Source organism: Zonotrichia leucophrys, chromosome 3 (genome assembly GCF_028769735.1).
Source record: "Zonotrichia leucophrys gambelii isolate GWCS_2022_RI chromosome 3, RI_Zleu_2.0, whole genome shotgun sequence".
In the NCBI taxonomy this organism is placed as follows: Eukaryota; Metazoa; Chordata; class Aves; order Passeriformes; family Passerellidae; genus Zonotrichia; species Zonotrichia leucophrys.
In genome coordinates, this window is record NC_088172.1 from 86,551,243 (window position 1) to 86,565,337 (window position 14,095).

The following is a 14,095-nucleotide window of genomic DNA, read 5'->3' on the forward strand; positions in this document are numbered from 1 at the left end:
GTCCATTATTTATTCTAATTTGTACATTTGGGGTAGATTTTCCCTTGAATACATACATATATATATATATATATATATATGGATATATTTATGTGTATGTATGCACATCTACATGTACATGTGAAACTTTTTTGAACTTTAACAATTCTGCAATTTTCTTTCATATAAGAAATATCTTTTGTACTGTTTCCATCTACTAATGTAGATTGGTATGATATTAAAGTGAGCATTTAAAATGCACCTTAATTAAACTGCAGGAATTATGCCTTGCTTAATGTGATGAAGAAAGAGAATTTAAAATGAAGTAGCATCATTGTGTTCATTTGTAAATAACATATTGCAGCCAACTGTTTCTTAATTGCCCAGACTGTTGATAAATAATCCAGTCCTGCTGCTCTCCACAGACAATTTGCTTTGGATCAGACTAGGCAATTCAAATAACACTAATTACAGTGAAACCCTTTTATAGTGAATTCCTGTTTGCCATGGGGGAGAAAATCACTATATCAGGGGAAAGCACTTTTGCCTTTGATTTGTGTCTAAAACATGAGAAACACATAAAAGCTGCATGTTGTGCTAAATAAAGGACATACTCTTGCATTCAAAGTACTTATATTTTACTTTTTATGATACAATTGTGAATTATGTTCATTTTGCATTTGTAATTAGAGGGCGGAACAGATGTGAAAGCTTAGTTTAAAGTGATGTATCCATTAAAATAACCTATGCTGCCAAGTGATTGCTTAGTATAATAGGGGATTCGTTCACTATGAGAGGAATTCTACTTTATTGGAAGGAAACCAGGACTTCAGGAAATGTTTTCTATATCAGGGGATTCACTGTAACATGGTATCATTGTATTTATGATTTTATGATGTTAAAATGCATATTAAATGAAACAAAATTCCCAACGATTACTCGGGAGGCAGCTAAGTACATAACATTTAGTACAGATGGTTGGAAGGCACAATTTTGCTCCATCACTGCATCCGTATCCTTGAACGATTTCGACTGAAGACAGCATTTCTCTGAATTTTTCATTAAACCAGACATCTTGAAATATGAATTCCTTTTATGTTTCTGTGAGTTTTGGCTAAAAGAACCCCAGTGAATAAATCATACAATACTACATGTCACCAGCACTTGTGAATATTTCTGCTTTGTTATTCTACTCTCAGTAGAGCACCATTGATTATCAAACTCAGCGGAGAGCATTTTATGATCATATATCTCCATTAGCTCCTAGTTTGACTACCATAGATTTTTCTGGTTAAGCCTGCATTATGTATTAGGAAGCCTATCTCTTCAATACAAAGTTTTGTTTTATTCTCTCTTAGCCTAGAACTCTTATTATGTATTATGTATAAAGATTCTTATCTTTTATATGTAAAAATAGCAGGACTGTCTTTGTGTAACTGAAATATGTGCCATCTTTTTTTTTTTTTTTATTCACAGAGAGCATATTTTATTAAGAAGGAGAAATTCTACAATGAAATGGCTGTCAGGGTAAATATTTCTTCACTTGTTAAACAAATGAAAAGTCAATTGTGCTCCGAATTTGCTTTTAATAAAATGAGCAAAGCAGAATGATATACACTTGATTGGTATGCTGATGGCAACAGCAGGAAATAGTACATAGTTAAAAATTAAAGTTTCACTGAGTCGTCAGGGTTGTATTTGAAAACTGTAGCTGAATTTGAGGTACATCTGTGTGTCTTTGCCCCATTTAAATGCCCATTGGACCTTATCATGTATGATACCAATAAAACCTCCCAACATTCTATCTGCCAGTGTTCTTACAAATGTAAGAACATTTGTTCTGCAAAAGTAGACATATATTTGCAATTCTGAAAAACTACAGGGCTTTTAAGCTTGTTGATGTAGCTGTGCTTTTTCTCTTGTTAGTGTATGGCATTTGCTGTATTGGATCTCAAGAGTTAGAGAGCACAGGACAATTTCATTGCTTAAACACAGAGGTGGAACTGAACTCATTGGTGATATTAAGAGTGAATTTTGCTAGATGAAGAAGTGTATAAACAGACCTTGAACTTCAATGAATCTACAGCAAGTTATGTTTGTTGTGGGTGAAACTGCAAAACATATTTAACTAGAAACAAGCTTTTTTTCCTGAACTTTGAAACTGCACTTGAACAAATATGTAAAACAAATATTGGGAAAACATAAAATAATTTTTGTGATTAAATCTTTTTATGTTGCTTCTTTTTTTTCATTTTGTGATATACAACTGCGTTACTTTAGAAGCCTGTATCTTTTTAAGCCAGGCACCTTACCTTTTGAATTCTACCAAATACAGGAATATGGTGACAGTGGAGATTAACCCAGGGATTAACACAGGGAAACTCATGTAGAGTAAGAAGATTCTTGGGATGGATTTTAATTTTGTGGCCTCTCTGAGTCCAGAATGACTCATAGTTAAGAGACCTGTACTCATCAGGTGTTTTACTTCGTTCTAGTTCTCTCAAATGCACAAAGTAGAATCTTACATTTGGTGATGTTTAAGAACTGAAGGTATTTAACAGCAGTTTAATACCTCACAAATGTACCTTTTTGTTGTTGTTATAGTTCATTCCTTACTTAGATAGTTTGAAAGTATTCCTCAGTGGAAAAATGCTATTTACTCATGCAGCTGAGATCAGTGAGAAAACGTAAGATGTAAGCCAGCTCTTAAAAGTTGCCTCTGTACTTCCAGAAGATATTTGAAGACCAAATTTCAGAGCTAATTATGTATTCTAGTCAAATGGAGTTTTGCATTTAGTCTTTCATTTTTAAAAGAAATTGAATGTGTTCCCATTCATTTGTAATGGAAATATAATGTTGAATCATTAGGTGATATAAATCTTCAAAGTACCATTTTTTCAGTCGTGTCCTTTTCTTTAATGGAAATTTAAATCAATAGAAAACAATAGAACAGATCTTTATTTAGTTGCAAATGTCAGAATCTGATTTTCCTCTATCTAAATCTAGTGCAGCCATATCTGCAGAGGAGACATTAAATGGTACCAGTCTGAAACACTGAATGCTTTTGTGTTTTTTTCTGTCCTGTGTTTCTTGAAGAGCTAATCAAGGTCCAATAGCAAATTCGGCCTGTTGCATTTCTGCACAGATCATGTGTGCTCAAACTTCAGGCTTCCTAAGCCAACAGTTCCTTATATTCACTCATCATGAGCTTGATTCATGATTAATATAACTCAGTGTTCTAAAAATATAACTGTGTATGTTTTTCTATATAGCACTTTGTTTTGTCTCATGGTGTTACTGATATTTATTTCAGTTTATAGTCACTCTTTAGAAAGGCAGTTTCAATTTTGGCATTTGAAGTATAGAGGGCATACACATGCTCGTAGTTTTGAAGCCAGTCTACATGTCTTGTCCTTCTGGATTGCATTTGGTTGTAATCAGAGCTATCAGTTTAACCTTTTAAAATTAAATCAGAGATCTTGTTTAAATTGGTTTCAGTTTCGAGGCAAAATATGATTCTCTCTCTTAGAAAATTTAAGGTTCCTGTAAATTTTCAGCAACAAAAGTAATCCTACGGCAAAAAAAAAATTCCACGAGCAGATGGCTTTTGATATATCAAGGTTTTGCCATTTGTTTTAGTGCTTAAAATAAACATTATTTATAAGACCACTTACATTTTGATGTTACTTAATGAGGAATATGCATCATTGATTTGACTAGCTTAAGAGGTCATTTAGAACTTGCCCGTTAACAAGCTGTAATCTGCTGAGCACACAATGACTTTGTTTAAAATTATCTGTTCAGTGCTGATCAATGACAATAATTGTTTTGTACCAATCACTGTTGAAACTTGCTAATTACTTTGAAGGGCATACACACACTTGTCTCTTCTTTTTCAAGAATTTTTTAAACGTTCACCTTGGAATTAAAAAGAAATGCAGTCATAACATTATACTTCTTTATAAAAGCAAACATTTAGAACTTTCAAATTGAAAATATGAGCGTCATCAGAAGGTTTTTTAAAAATGGTCTTTTCTAAAAAGATTAATCTTCAGTTTTGGGATTACTGACAAACAGTATTAGGGAAACTGAAATCAGGCATAAAATAATCTGAGACACAATGTAGTTTTTCTTACTTAGGTTTCATTCAGTTGAAATCAGTGAGTTCATTCTAAACAGAGTGTGGTGTAAATAAAGGTAAAGTGCAGCATTTAATTGGTACACTGAGCCCATTGGAGGTAATTATAGCTTTATACTATTTGAGCCTTTTGTCTTTCAGTTTGAGTTTTGATCCTTTAACCCAGAAATATCCAATTCTGCATTTATAACTGTGAGGTGAAGACTGTCAGAAAGAGTTTCAAAGGGACCATAATCCTGCATTAATGAGCACATGGCTATAAGGGAGCCAAGTTGCTCTTGTTGAGAAATTTTGAAGCCAAACAGAAAAATAAAGCTAAGATCCTTATTCACATGCAAAGGATTTTGCTTAATCCCAGATCTCTGAAGGCATACTCATTCTCTGCTCTTTCTCTATTCCTTTTTAACCCAATAAGCTTGTGTATGAGAACGTAGTGTTGCAAAGAATATGAAATTTACTATCAACTAGTGCAAAGCAGCATGTCCAGAACCTTTCTTGTTCCCAGAACTCTTATTTGTTCATATTATAACAATATTTGTTCATATGATAACATGTTATAATAACATCTTATAATATGAACAATATGTTCATATTATAGCAATATGAATATATAACAATAGAGGTCCAAACCCCTTTCACTTAAAAAAAAAAGCCCAAAAAAGCCCAAAAACCAAAACTATAAAAACCTGAAACCAAACCAAACCAAACCAAAAAAACAAAACCAAAAAAAAACCAGAAAGCCCCAGAAACAAAATGAAACAAAACAGCAACAAAAAAACAAACAAACAAAAAACAAACAAACAAAAAAAACCCAAACCAAACAAAGTCAATCATAAACAAATAACAACACGTACTTTTAAAAAAAACCCAACTTTTGAAATTCCTTTTAAGCCTTATTTGGGAAGGGAGGAAATTCCATGCTGATGCACAAAGGGGAAATTTTAATATTTTGTTATTCTTAATAACTAACATGTAAAGAATTACTGAGAGCTTTTCTGTAATTCTTTTTCTCTTGTTAAATCTCGCATAAAAGGATAATTATAACTGTACCCCAAGGTGCCATCAATTGAGGCCAAATGTTGGTTTTTACTTTGAAGAATAGTGTTTGGGGGTTTGAGAATGCAAAATGGTGCCAAAGTATGACATTTTCAGCCCTGCCATTTTAGATGGCTCCAGTAAAAGTCTGGAGGTGGAAAAATGGCGTGCTTTTGTCAGTTGTCGCAGTGGTACAGAATTGGACTGTGCTGGAACTGGTAGGAGCAGAGAGAGTTTTGCCTGTTACTGAAGAGCAGTCCCAAGACTTGATGATAAATATTCTGAAATTACTGAGTGCAATGGTTACTGATAATCTGGGCAATTGGCAGCTTTTTTTAATTTGCCTTCTTCCTGAATCAAACACAAAACCCATGACATTGTTTTCCTTCCCCTTTTTATTTTTTTAAAAAAGGTGCATATTTAGAAAGAGGTAGGCTAAGAAAAAAAGCAAAATAGCACAAACATGATTTTCACTCCACTTAAAAAGTCATCCCTTAGTTCTGGAAAGAGAAAGGTTGATGTAAAAAAAAAAAAAGTTCCTTATAGGTATGATGTACAATGAAGTGTATAATTTCTTGAAAAGTCTGGTATCTAGGGCCTCACAGGAAAAGGAGAGCTCTTAGTACTTTGCAACATTTTACTGTTCTATGCATTCAGGTAAGGGGATGCAGATGATACTTGCTTCTGGATAGTAAAACCTCCAACTTCTTGCTTTTTAAATGTAGATTCTGCCTTTCAGCTGCTATGTCTTTTAAGATTTGAAAGCTATAAAGGTCAAAGAGATGGATATTGTAGCAAATGAAGCTACTGCAGACTAGAAGATAGAAATTGAGATATTACAGTAGAAAAATATTGAGAAAAAAGGAGACAAAATGCAATGAAGTAAAGAATATTTTGCAGGAAAATAAGTTCAAGGATGGAAGGATTTAAATATGGAGGAGCTAGACCCTGAGAAGAGAGGAAAAGATGGTTAGTCTGCTCCATCACCTCCTTGGGCAGCCCATTCCAATGCTTAATTGTCCATTCTTAATGCTCACTTTGCCATGCCAAAAAGCAGATAGCAGGTAAACAGGCAATGATTTCAGAAACATCATGATTAGAATTTTCAAGTATCAGAAGGTTTAAAAACATTTAAACCTTCAGTTTAAATCTGTTCTTGGGGAGAGTTGGGTAGACTAAGTATTTTTTTCTCCTCTTTTATTTTTTCTTTGTCCTTTTTTTTTTCCCAAATGATGCTTTTCAAAATGCACCAAAATATTAACCCTTTTTGTTGGAGGATGCTGTCTAATTTCTATTCATAATGCTACTTTATAACTAGCTACAGATAAAGATCTTTTCTTCTCCAGGTTAGGCTTTCTCTAGGTTAGGCTTTTTCTGTTATGCAAGAGAATAGTATTTCTTGAGAAGAATGAAAATAATGTGGAACAAATAGACATGAATAATTTTAGATTGGAGATGAAAGAACTGCAATTTATGAACTTTCCAGAAAGTCTGATTCATTGAGTTCCTGGGAAGGCTTTTATTCAGTTTAAACTTTTGCAGAGCACAAAGGTGAAAGTGTAGCAGTAGATGTTGGTAAAGGGATGACTCAGTGCTACAATATGTTACGACCTACACTAATTTCTTCATTGAAATTTATCAGTGTTTCCACTTGGTATCACTTTTAAGGAAAGAGGTACTTGGGATCTAGTACATATATCTGATATGCATGCAAAATTTTGATTTGAAATATACTAAGAAAGTATTTATTTCCTCCAGATCCAGAAAACGTGGCGAGGCTATTACGTTCGGAAGTATATCCATAATTTTTATGCACTGAAGAAATACCTGGATGCTGTTTCTGTGAATAACGAGCTTGTCAGGTAAAGATAAAAGCTCCATGTGGTAAAGCATTCATTTACTATTCTTTTTTTTGCAGAAAGTTTGTGTCACTAATTAAACTACTTCTTTGAGTGTAGGTTCCCCTCCATTATCAAATATACTTATGAGTTATCATTCTCTTTATCCTATGCCTATTCATGTTGCACCACATTCTGTGCTCATTTACACTGTTATGAATTCAGAATAATTTCTTTGAATTCATTAGGTGTGTTCTGGGTTTGTACTAGTTTAAGAAAAATAGATTTGGCTCTTCACCTATGCTCAGAACTTGTAGTTATTATGCCTTAAATAGGGTTTGTTGAACTAGATTTTTTTTCCCCAGTACACACAACCTAACCAAAATTTTCTTTTTATAATTTGTTTTGAATATGGATTACTGACAATGAATGCAAGGGAAAATTTGGATTTAAGTTTCATGTGCGAGCCATGCTATGAATATTAATTGGGAAAGATACTGGTGTGGATACAATAAAGCAGATCCTTTTCATAGTTACAGAAGAGAACCAATAGCTTGTCAGGTTTCTGTCTAGAACTTTTCTTACTCTATGTTCTTACTCTATTTCTCCTGTACAGCTGTTGTCTTTCCCTGTACTTAAGCTGAAACCTCTCTAAAATAGAGGTAATTATTTCCCTCTAATGGATTTGATATCTGGATCCATGACCATTACTCAGATAACAGTGGAAACAAACAGATGAAATGCTGGGTGACCAAGATCATTACTCTCTCAGAGTAAATGAAAGCTGTTGGACAAAATCCATGCAGGGTTTGCCATTCAGAACATCTCAGACAAACCTTTGCTTTCTCAAGCACAGAAATATAAGGGAGTCTAGTAAACCAGTATTTCTAGAAATCTTGTCTAATCACGTGGCAAAGACTGCTACATAGAGCAGCATACGCAAGTTATACATGAGAAAACCCAGGATTATCAAGCTTCTTTTATACTGTTTAATAAGTATATTATTCTTCCAAAGTACAGCCGGTACTCCATCTTCTTTTTCATAACATTATTTCTTGTGCATTACATTGTCACCTATAAAGAACCATACTGATAGTCACCAACCTGTGATCTCTCATTATTATTCATTTAAGTGTATTCTGTGCAGAAAGCTAGGTCACAACTCAGCAAAGCCAGACTTAAACATTCTGTTATATCTTCAATGGTGTCTTGATCTGAAATCCTTGAAATATTCTCTCTTCTTGAAAAGGTAGAATCCTAGGAAGACTAGACTAAATCTTGGAAAATAAGTGAAGCCATAACTTCTCTGGTTTAAAATTCGTATCACTGGATGAACTGCAAAAAGAGAATCTGGTTCTCTGTTCATAATCCTTCTATCACTCTTCATTCCCTGCCTAAACCTAGACCATGGCTCATAACTTGTCATTTAGATGGACCTTTGATGTGTGCCAACAAAACAAGATAGCAAGTGGTATTCCTGCTTCACTGTGAACATGGATTGGTTGGAGCTTTGTATTTTATTTCCCCACACCCACTATAGATCTCTTCTGGGTATACCTTACTTTGGAAGACTACAAAAATATTTGGTTTGCAGTACTTTGACATGTGGATCAAATTCCCTAGTATTTAGTTGAGGTTAAAAACCATTGAAAACCATAAAGCTTATGCACTGCATAGATATTTTAACCAAGAAATACTTTTGTGCTCTTTAACAGGTAAGATGAGCAGTATGACTTCAGGTACATCAAAATATGTCAAAGTTGGTCTGTGTGAGCTCTTATCTGGCAACTGATATATTGATATTTTGCTAATTTGAGTCCTATATTCCAGAGTTCACAGAAATACGTGTCTTTCAGGTGAAAAAAAATCCATCTTTTCAGTTTAAAAAAGTTAAAAATTAATTGTTGAGCTAATTTGGACAAATGGATCTTATTATTGTCTCAATTTTTAAAACGCACGAGTTGCCAAGTGCAATCAAGAATCACCGCAGTAATCCCTTTACTGGGGTACATTTGAAAACTAATATGTATATCACCTTCAACATTCTTCTTATGAAATATAACAGATGTTTAGTGAGGATTAGGTGTAGGCCCTCAGCCAAACAGATTTTTCCTGTCATTGGGCTAAGTTGCTGCCAACTACTTTGGCCCCAAGGTGGCCCATTGTGTTTCTTATGTGGAATGTTGAGCCAGGTGGAGGAAAGATTCTCCTCATATTTTCATTAGCCATCACATTGTGTCTGGACAAGTATAACCTCACTGTTCATAAACATTTTTGCATATAAAAATTATTAGAACTGTGCATTGTAAAAAACACAAAGAATTGTCAAAAATAGAAGGAATGTATTTATGAAGTGACTGGGTTTTATTAAAACATCAACATTATGGAAATTTACTTGTTGATGGACAGAGAGATTGATACACTTGTGCACTCAGATTAGACTGCCTTTGAGTGTTTCACATCTCCAGAACTCCATAAAGCAGCACAATGTGGAACATGACATAATGCCCATGAATACATGAAACTGGCCCCTGTCTCTCACACAAAGAAAGCATATTTTTAATTTCAAAAATTTGTTTACAATTTGTTCTTTCTAGAATTATAATGTAATTTTTAGTTGAACTACACTGTACAGTTCTCTGTCTTATCTATTCTAGAGTAACACTGGAAGAATTTTTATATGTTAACACCTATCTAAAATCATATTGCAAGTCCTTCCAACTTTTGAACTCCAGAGCCAGGATTTGTACCTAATTTTCTCCTTTTTCATTAAGGACGAGCCTATCTCAAATCATCCCTCACTCATTTCTAAGAGAGACTTTGGAGGAGGTTCTCATGAAACTATGGACATTCTGTTAAGTTTCTTGTGAGAATAATAACTTTCTGTGACCAAAGTTTGTTTTCTTCTCATTCCTTCTTTACGCTATTTTTTATTAAATAAAGGACACTTGTTGTACTAAGTAGTTTTCTCAACCAGTAGCCACATCTTTACCATTCAGCTTTAATACAAACTGTCCTTATTTAATAGCTGCCCTCATTTAGTAGCCAGACCTTTATCATTTGTCTTTAGTGTGAAAACCCCAGGAGAAAGTAAACTTAATAGAAGCTGCCCCAGTTTAAAGCCATAGAGGAATGTAATTAAGTTTAACAGAAATTGATTTAACAGAAATTGACCTAAAATATAATTAAATAATAATAGTCATATTATGTGTGAGTTTCCACTCACTTAACAGACTGGTTATGGCACTGTTGGACTTAACAGACTCAAGGCACTGCCTTTGTACAAACTGAAGATAACCCTCGGCTTTAGCTCCCAGATTGGCTAAATTCCTCCAGCATTCCTATTACTTCCCACTGCTACAGAACTGCTAGGTCTGACGGGTGCTGCGTACCCAGTAAAGTCCCTAGGAGTTATGTTGAGAAGAGCTTGAAAGAATCCCTTCAGAGATGAAAAAGAACAAATCTGAACCCTAAACTCTGTCTACATAAGGACATACTCAGATTCTAACATTTGTACAGTTTAGGTTCGGTGTAGTGGCAAAATTAGTCCTGAGTTCTCTTTTGCCTAAAGGATATAGGAAGCTCTTAATGAAGCAAGTAAAAACCGTGCTCTTAAATATTTATTTGACTATATTTTGTTATTTAGATTTTAGTAATAAATCCTCATCTGTAGCATCCATTTGTATTTAAGTATCAATATATACTGTATTCTATCTCAATATAGATTAGTTGGATGGTTTAATTTATAAATATATGCATGAAAGTAAATTTCATTACTTCTCAGGACAGTTAGTGTATTTAACTTTAAGGAAAAATACTTTCTTTTGAAACATTCTTAAAGCTGCATTTACCGTTTCCAAGAGCTGGCTAAATGGTTACAAGGGGAAATATGCCAGAAGCAATTAGCATAAGCTATAACTCCATATGATGCATTAGAATTTTGTTTTATGTGAAACAGTTTCCAGTCTATGATAAGCAAATGGACATCAGTTCACATAAATTAGCATGCTGGTGCCATTATATCTGAAGAATTTATGGATGATGTCAGTCGCCCAACTGTGTGATTAACTTGCAGTTCTTTGCCTGAGGTTATCTACACACTGGCCTTTACAAACTATAGTACAGGAACTTTGCTACCTGTCAGGTGTGCAAGTAGAGATAAGATTTTGGGACGTATTGGTCCATTTACTGATGAATGGCACCACTTAAATTTTTTCCCTAGGCACAGAACTGGGTAAAGAAAGCAGTATCAGAAAACTAACAAAGCAGTGGCAGAGTACTGGCATTGAGGTTCTTATGTAATCAAGGCAGGTAGTTCAGCATTTTTGGCTAATGAATAAATACAGACTTAAAGGTAGCAAACTAAGGCCTGAGTCTAACTTCAATAAGCATCATGGTTTATGGAAACATTTATAAATCAGGAATTTCACACACTTGCAGGATCAACACCAAATTATTCTTTCCATTGTTGGCATTAGTAGGAGTGGCCCTGCAGAGTATGGCTTTGATCCAAGTTTGACTAGCTGTTGTATCAGCAGATCTAGTTTCACAGCCATCATTAAAACCTCCAGGTCTTCAAGACACATCAGGAAATAGATAATACAAAGCAATAAAAATCACTTCTTTGGCAATATGTGTATTCATGAATAATTTGTGCAGCTTGATTTTTTATAACCCTAATGAAGAGTGAAATGAAAGAGTACTTACATGTTGCTGGTGATCTAGTCCAATGTTTACCTATTCTGTAAATATGTCTGAGGACGCAGTATGAAAAAAAAAGTAATATTGTCTGTCTTGTTCTAGATTACAGTACCATTTCTGAAGTGTATTTTCTAACATGGCAAGTACTTGGCTTCTTAAAACTTTTGAGGTATAGCTATTTTCCATGGAGTGGGCTTGAAATAAATTGTTCTTTGTCACAGTAATATGAGGAGAACTCTCTCAGCCTGCACCTGTCAGTTCCTTTCAATCAAAAAGGAAGTGACAAGTCCAGGAGCTGGCCATTTTCTCAAGCGTCAAAATGTTTTGAAGAATGTATATATTGTCTTATAATTCAATTAAAGTGTTCCTCATCATTGACTGCAGAAGCAAATGATTCTGTAGTCTATTTTCAATTAGTGCCAAAGCCTTTCAGAAAGCTCTTTAGAATTCTTGCAAAAATAGAACCCTCATTTTTGTAATGTTGTCTTTCACTTGATGTTTAATCAACCCATCTTTTTTTACTTGTCTTCAAGGATATGGAGAGGAAATACATTATGCTTTTTCACTTTCTTACCTGTAATTTGAATTTTCGGGATGTAAGGTTACCCTGTCAGCTTTCTCTGTGTTCCTCAGAAAGAGAGACAAGTGCCAAATATGCTTTCTCATGTTTAGATATTCCATTTGGATTGGTAGGTCACATAATTTAGGACATCCATGCCTTTTCCAGAGGATTTTAGGCATAACTGCTAGATTTCTAGGAATCTTAAAACTGCAATTTATTGAGAATCCTGGAGTACTTCTGTAGACAAAAACCTGTTGCTGTTAGGATAGGTAAGATATAAAAAATGAGCTTTTGGAGTTGATAATGAAATGGAAATGAGGTGTCTAAAGTTATAGAGCAGTCAATGGCCTGTTTTAACTCCATGGGAAAACACTTTCTGAATACTGAGAGGTTAAGGTAGGAACCATTATGTTTACACAGGAAGCTGAATTTCCAACACAGATTCAGCTCACATCCCTCATGAGATTTATTCTGTCCATGTCTATTTTGAGCAAGGACTGGAAGCAACCTTTACCATGTTTTTAGCTAGTTCTGTGTAATTAGTTGAAGTTTTGCAGTAAAGATGAATACTGTAAGTAACGTAAATTCCTGCTTAAATGGAAGTCTTCAATGACATGAAGGCAGAATTTTCTCTGAATTTTTATATAGCACTAAATACACCATTAGGATCAACAGATTTGTGTCATTTGTATCCAGAGAAATTTGGGTTTTGAATCTGAATATGTAGAAGGAAATCTGAGATCACATTGTGCACTCATTGGACCAAATAGTCTGTGGTGTAGGTTATTAGTTTTGATGAATAAAACAGGTGTGACAACACAGTATTGTAGGATAACAATAGTTCTGTACCTGTGAGCTTTGAAGGTGCTGTAGATATTTTATTTTGTAAGAGATCTGTTAGAGTTACTGACAGCTCATAAAAAATTTTCTGTGGACAAAGACTGACTAATCATGGCCTTTTAAACTGTCTCACAGAGACAGACTTCACAGTCTTCTGTTTTGTCTGAAGAATCTTCACTGTAAAATAAGTAGAAAAGGGGAAGAGGTACAGTTTCATTAAGCTCTAACATATCATTGACTGTCAGGTAGGTCTTGTTATGCTGTCCATCCTCATTTAACTATCCCACAAGATCTCTTAATGAAGTTAAGCCCCAAGTTCACTCCAGTAATTCTGTGGCAAGAGTTTGTGCAATGTAACAATTCATCACTTGTCAGGAAGGCACTTTTAGTTTATACATTTAATAAGGGCATCCTCTAGCTTGGTTAATTAGAAATGAACAGTTTGCATATTTACTAAATGCGGAGTGTCATTGCCACCACGGCCTATTGCCTACATGAATTATTTCTCTATCTGCAATAAACAGCTGGGTAATTATTACTGCCATAATCAGATAAATTCCCTCTGTAAGGCTTTTCTTACATGGCAATTCTTTGAACTCATCCAAAGCGGAACAAAATTTATGAACTCCAGCAGCTAGACCACTTTTTCATAGTGTAGTGTCCCTGTTCCCTATTTCAAGGACATGTAGACTATCATAAATATTGTGTAAATTAGGAGGATAAATATGATTACCTAAAGATTACATATTAATAAACTTGATTTTCAAAATATAATTTTCAGGTTGTAACTGATTACATTATAGCAGTTCTGGTTTATCTAATTGTAGAGACATGACAGGCCATCTATATACAGGCTATACGAGGTTATCAGGCAAGGGCTCTACCACTTGAAGACTAAAGACTCCTGAAGAAGTATATAAATATTTTTCATGTGCCATAGTCACTTCAGCTGTGTAGGTCATTAGAAGTATGACAAATATTAGTGCCATTAACTCAACTCAC

At 34.4% G+C, this 14,095-nt stretch overlaps 1 protein-coding gene across 2 annotated transcripts in view; it reads left to right on the forward strand.

Annotated features, from left to right (window-relative positions):
- SPATA17 (spermatogenesis associated 17) overlaps window positions 1-14,095 on the forward strand; it is an 86,317-nt gene that overhangs the window by 10,419 nt on the left and 61,803 nt on the right. For both annotated transcript variants that reach the window (XM_064709137.1, XM_064709138.1), the window contains exons 4-5: window positions 1,456-1,506; window positions 6,911-7,014. In XM_064709137.1, the coding sequence (XP_064565207.1) occupies window positions 1,456-1,506; window positions 6,911-7,014 (155 nt within the window). The remainder of the gene's footprint in view (window positions 1-1,455; window positions 1,507-6,910; window positions 7,015-14,095) is intronic.